The sequence below is a fragment of the Lissotriton vulgaris genome, chromosome 6 (assembly GCF_964263255.1).
Source record: "Lissotriton vulgaris chromosome 6, aLisVul1.2, whole genome shotgun sequence".
Classification (NCBI taxonomy): Eukaryota; Metazoa; Chordata; class Amphibia; order Caudata; family Salamandridae; genus Lissotriton; species Lissotriton vulgaris.
The window spans coordinates 1648054798-1648060797 of NC_141694.1; the positions used below are offsets into that span (position 1 = coordinate 1648054798).

Consider the following 6000-nt stretch of genomic DNA (forward strand, 5'->3'; position numbering starts at 1 on the left):
TTCTGGAGTTTAGCGGTGGTACCTGCGTATAGGGTGTTTCCGTAGTCCAGTCGGCTCGTGACCAGAGCGTGGGTGACTGTTTTCCTTGTTTCGGAGGGGATCCAGCGAAATGTTTTTCTGAGCATGCGAAGAATGTTGAAGCAGGAAGAGGATACGGCGTTGACTTGTCTGTTCATTGAGAGTGAAGAATCCAGGATGACGCCAAGGTTACGTGCGTGGTCTGTCGGGATGGGTGCTTTTCCAAGGGCTTCCGGCCACCAAGAGTCGTCCCAAGCAGAGGGGGAAGTGCCTAAGATGAGGACTTCTGTTTTATCTGAGTTCAGTTTCAGGCGGCTTTGTTTCATCCATTCGGCGACTTCTTTCATTCCTTCGTGTAGGTTAGTTTTGGCGGTGCTGGGGTCCTTGGTGAGAGAAAGGATCAGTTGAGTGTCGTCCGCGAAGGAGATGATGTTGAGGTTGTGTTGGCGGGCGATGTCCGCGAGGGGGCTCATGTATACGTTGAAGAGGGTGGGGCTGAGTGATGATCCTTGAGGCACGCCGCAGATGACTTCAGAGGCCTCGGACTTGAATGGAGGAAGGCGGACTCTCTGGGTTCTTCCGGTGAGGAACGAGGTGATCCATTCAAGTGCTTTTCCTTGGATTCCGATGTTATTGAGGCGTTGTAGAAGGGTGCTGTGGCAGACTGTGTCGAAGGCTGCAGAGAGGTCGAGGAGGATGAGGGCGACTGTGTCTCCATTGTCCAGTAGAGTTCGAATGTCGTCTGTTGCTGCGATGAGGGCGGTCTCAGTGCTGTGTTTTGCTCGGAAGCCAGATTGTGAGGGGTCGAGTGATTTGTTGGCTTCGAGGAAGGTGGCGAGCTGGTTGTTGACGGCTTTCTCGATGACTTTGGCCGGGAATGGAAGCAGCGAGATGGGGCGGTAATTTTTGAGTTCGGTGGGGTCCGCTGTTGGTTTTTTCAGAAGGGCGGTGAGTTCAGCGTGTTTCCAGTCTTCTGGGAAGGTCGCGGATGTCAAGGAGCAGTTGATGACGTCTCGGAGGTGCGGTGCTATGACGGAGTCTGCTTTGTTGAAGATGTGGTGAGGGCATGGGTCTGTGGGGGATCCAGAGTGGATGGAATTCATCAGGCGGATGGTTTCCTCAGTGGAGATTGGGTTCCAGGCGTTAAGGGCGTTTACGGGGGGAAGATGGTCAACAGATGGTGGGGTGGGTTGGTTTCCGGGTTGGTTGTCAAAGCTGTTGTGGATGTCTGCAATCTTGTTGTGGAAAAAGGAGGCTAGGGAGTCGCAGAGGGTTTGAGATGGGGTGATGTCGTTGGAGTTGGCCGAGGGGTTGGAAAATTCCTTGACGATGTTGAAAAGTTCCTTACTGTTGTGGGCGTTGTTGTCAAGTCGATCCTTGAATGCTGTTTTCTTGGCTTTTCGGATCAGTTGGTGGTGAGTGCGGGTGGCGCTTTTGAAGGCGTCCTTGGTGCTGGTGGATGGGTCTTTTTTCCAGGCTTTTTCAAGGGAGCGGCAGAGTTTCTTGGATTTCTTAAGATCATCGTTGAACCATGAGGCCTTCTTGCTGCCAGGTTTGCTTTGACGTTTTTTCAGTGGTGCTAAGGTGTCAGCGGTGTTGGATAGCCATATGGTGAGGTTGGCTGCGGCTTCGTTGGCGTTAGAAGAGAGGGCTGGGGAGTTTCGAAGGAGCGATGCTGAGATTTGGTCCGTGGTGATTTTCTTCCAGTTTCTTTGCAGGGTGGGTTGGGGGTGGTTGATGGGTTTCGGCTTGTTGTAGGTGAAGTGAACGCAGCTGTGGTCGGTCCATAGGAGGTCCGTAGTGTGGCTGAAGGAGACATGATTGCTGGAAGTGAAGATGGGGTCGAGTGTGTGACCTGCGATGTGGGTGGGGGAAGTGACCAGTTGTTTAAGTCCAAGGTTGGCCAGGTTGTCCACAAGGGTGGCGGTGTTGTGGTCGTTTATCTTTTCAAGGTGAAAGTTGAGGTCTCCCAGAAGAATATAGTCTTTGGAGGGGAGCGCGTGTGGAGAGATGAAGTCCGTGATGTCTTCACTGAATTTTGCGCGGGGTCCTGGTGGTCTGTAGAGGAGAGTGCCTCTGAGAGTGGTTTTGGGGTCGATGTGGATCTGGAAGTGAAGGTGTTCGGAGTTGGCGAGGTTGGTGTCAGAGCTGGTAGAGATGCGGATAGATTTCTTGTGGACAATAGCGATTCCTCCTCCTGTGTGGCTGGTACTGTCTTTGCGAGTGATCTTATAGTCTTCAGGGATGGCAATGGTGATGTCTGGAGCGGAGGAAGCGTTCATCCATGTTTCCGTTAGGAAGGCGACGTCTGGAGAGAAGGTGTCTAGAAGGTTCCATAGGTCAATGGCGTGTCTGTGCACCGAGCGTGTGTTGAGAAGGATGCATTGTAGGTGGTTGTGGTCGGGAATCTGTGGTGTAGTCGTATCGGAGATGTTGTCGGTGCCGCTGAATTTGCAGGAGTAGCAGGAGAAAGGTCCATGGGTGTGTCCAGGAGCGGCTTGGATGCAGTTGGGGGCGCGACCGGGGTTAAGGGCTAGGAGGGTGGCGGCATCGTAGGTAATGCGTCCATTAACACCGACCTGGGAGTAGGGGCCTTATATAGGAGACCCAAATACCTGCAGAAGATGGACCCGAAGCCCGCCAGTTGTGTTCAGCCATCTAAACTGACCACAAAACTGTGTCGAACACCTGCTGGAAATCAATAAGAAGGAGGGCTAGGGGTCCATATCGGTGGTTTGAACACTTGCAATATTAGCACATTGGAGCAGGACATATGGGAGGGAGCCAGCATGAGCCGGCACAAAGGACAATAACGTAAAGCAGCCCCATATGCAGTTCAATACAAGTACTTGCGGGAAAGAGCACCCCCAAAACTGCCAACAGCATTAGGTGAGAGAGAAATATTCCACTGAATCTGCGCCAAGATGTGATTGACAAGATCTTAAGCCAATGGCTGAAAGAGGCTGGTGGAAGAAAAACAATGGTTGAATGGGGAGGTCCAAAATCCTACTCTAATCATATTGTAAGCAATAGGTCTACTTGGCAGCTCCACTGTCATAGCCCAGACCTAAAATGAGAGAAACAGAAGCATGGGTCGGAGGAATGCGTAACAGGAACGCTAAGAATAGTCTCCTGTTTTGAAAACAGAGGCACTGAGGGATTACTATTTTTTCCAAATGATATGTCATACCAATAGGCAGTGGTTGCCTCAGTGTGCAGAACACTAACCCATCTAACCGTATTTATTAACATGAATTGTATGTATGCCAAAAGGATTAACCCCATGAAAAGAGGTAAACAATTCAAAAAGGTTTTGCCCAGTATGTTGACCTTTGCATGCAAATATGCGCCTGAAGCGCCTCTTTCACAAATGTCAACTGAAAAGTATATGCAAATAAAGAAAGTTATGTCAACGGAGAATAAATGATGTTAAAATATATACCACTGACGACTCCGCATGACACTTTGCAATTGCTAAATACAAATCCATAAAACATGTTCATGAGTATTCTTTGCCGAAGCAGCAGACATACTATTTTACTGTATTTACCAAACCGGTAAAACTTGCTCACAACTTCCCATGCACACTTCACAGTCCCTCGACTTATCAGTGGAATCTCTTTCTGAGGGGATATTTTTTCTAGAAGGCGACTTTACTATTAAAAATCCCATAGCTCTATCATTTAGCACAGAAGCTGCTCATGTTAAGCCATACCAGAAAACGGTTATCTTGTCTTCTCGCTGAAACAAACCAACCGGACATGACGAGATTGGAAAAAAGATTGAAAAAACTAGTTATCTAGTGCCAAATTAAAAAATATATATATATGTATATATCATTTTCCCACAAGCGAAGAACAGCCTCAAAGACTACCACTGAACGCCGTGTGCTGCCAATTCAAACATCCTCGATCTGGACAATACTGGAGGCACAAACTAACAGCAGATACGTGGAATCGTGAACCATAGGCATCCAGTTTTATAAATATGTGTATGCTATACCACACGCCAAAGTATAGTTTAGAAGGCCGAATCACTACAAACAATGAAAATGGGCGTTTCGCGCATATATTAACCCGTGGTGGTAACCAGCAGCAACAGCAGGAGCCTGGGGATTCCCAAGTGACTGCAGCGCGAGAGATTGGCACAGCCTGCATCCCGTCTCTGCATAGAGCGGCGGCACAGGGGCGTGGCGCTGCCTCCCGTACCATGCTGCGCCCATGCTGCCTTCACTCGAGGTGCTATCGGTGCTGCTGTCACCGAGCCCGTTGTGCCTGCTAGCGCCACTCTTGCATTCCAAGGGTCCAACCGCGGTCCCCGAGACTGCAGTCACTCATGGTGGTCGGTGATGCACCTACGGCATCGCTCCATTGCTGCTGCTGTCACCGAACCCTGTGTCATATATGCTGCCAGATTCACTCCACCCACTATCACTCGTGCTGCGGTCGCGCCTGCTGCCAGTACTGCTGTTGTCTTTTTCTATCCGCTCTGCTATGATTGTCTTTAACTCAAACGAGGCGCTTCACCAGCCCTGCTGCTGCCCACGCCTGCCACCCTGACAGCTGCAATGCCCTGCCGGTGCTGCTGTCACTGCCCCCGCGACCACCCCCGAGGCTCAGCAGCAAACCCACCCCCGTGGCGCAGGGCACCCAGTCAGCCAGGCAGCTACACTCCAGGGGCGGATTAGGGGGGTATTCCCCGTAACCATCACGGTCGGTGCATATGTCAGTGGTGATTACAGTGGGGCTGAGGCTGGCAGCCCCACTAACAAAGCAACGCGCGGGTGCATACCACAGGCTCCTTACCCAAGCTGCCTGCGAACCCTTCCATCCTCCTGTGGGAGCAGCAACCCGCCTCGGCTCGGCTCGGGGAACAGAAGCGGTGCATCAGCTGGGAGTCCAGAAGTCGCACCGGCTGCGGTGCAGGAGCCACGCACCGCCCGGAGGTGCAGGAGCCCGGCGGTGGGTTAGAGGGGCTGGCTCAAGCTCTCCCGCCCGTACGGGGTGTCCCCAGGTCTCCCCTGGCAGCTCCGAGTGCCTCGAGCAAATCCTTCAGCGTCTCAGGCTGCACACGCTCACCATTGCTAGTATACATCTATTTTTTCAGACCTCCGTAAGCGTGTTTCCTCACAAGGCATGGGGCATGCGCCCACGCATGCGCAAACCACTCCCAGGCACCGCTGCTCGCCATGTTTCTTGGTTGTGCCTCTGAGCTGGGTGCTTTAGTCTGACGGGTCCCGGGACACTGTTCAGCGGCCCTGGTACCCTTTCATTGTGCAGTCTAGCACTGTGCTGCGAGGTCACTTTCTGCAAGGGAGATAGTGTATTTTGTACAGCTGCAGACGTTCTGTTTTGACTCTAGTCTACACACTGAAACGCTGCCTGTAGTGCTCCACTGGGATAATTACACAGCTTCCAAGTTGCACTGCAGTGTGCCAGCGACTACGTGTAACCTTTACGTGCCTTGTGTGACACCTTGAGAACAACTTGATAATGCCTGGAAAGCAAGTGAGCTGGTAATTTTGGGTTATGCTGAAATTTCCAGTTCTGTGTATTCTTTGCATTCAGAGACCGCTCATTCTGTGTCTATAATAAACATTTGCAAAAGTACCCAACATTTGAACATAGACGAGAGAGCTTGAGAAAATTGTAATGACGCGCTAATCGTAGGTAGGAACCACTCGTGAGGCCATATGAAGTGACAAGTATTTATTGTAATCAAATATCTCTGGCAGGAGAGCGCCCGGCGTCCGGTGCTCTCTGGGTTTTTTCCCCGACTCGCGCTCGCGCTGCGAGCCCCCAAAATGGCCGCCACGCGCGCTACGTCATGACGTAGGTGTAATGAAGCCAAATTCACCAAACGGAGACCAAGGTGTGTTTAACTTAAATTTATTCCGGAGCGCCGGGAAACACTTTCTCTCTCTCGAGCGGTCGGCGCCAACAACCCAAAATGGCTGCCTTCCGCTTCCTGTCCCGCCCATCC

General features: G+C 51.5%; 1 protein-coding gene across 2 annotated transcripts in view; it reads right to left on the bottom strand.

The window, feature by feature from the left end:
• The window catches only part of LOC147709252 (echinoderm microtubule-associated protein-like 4), a 561675-nt gene extending 556551 nt beyond the window's left edge, over window positions 1-5124 (bottom strand). For both annotated transcript variants that reach the window (XM_086927812.1, XM_086927809.1), the window contains exon 1: window positions 4824-5124. In XM_086927812.1, the coding sequence (XP_086783938.1) occupies window positions 4824-4905 (82 nt within the window). In that variant the 5' untranslated portion in view covers window positions 4906-5124. The remainder of the gene's footprint in view (window positions 1-4823) is intronic.
• Between the last annotated feature and the right edge of the window lie 876 nt (window positions 5125-6000).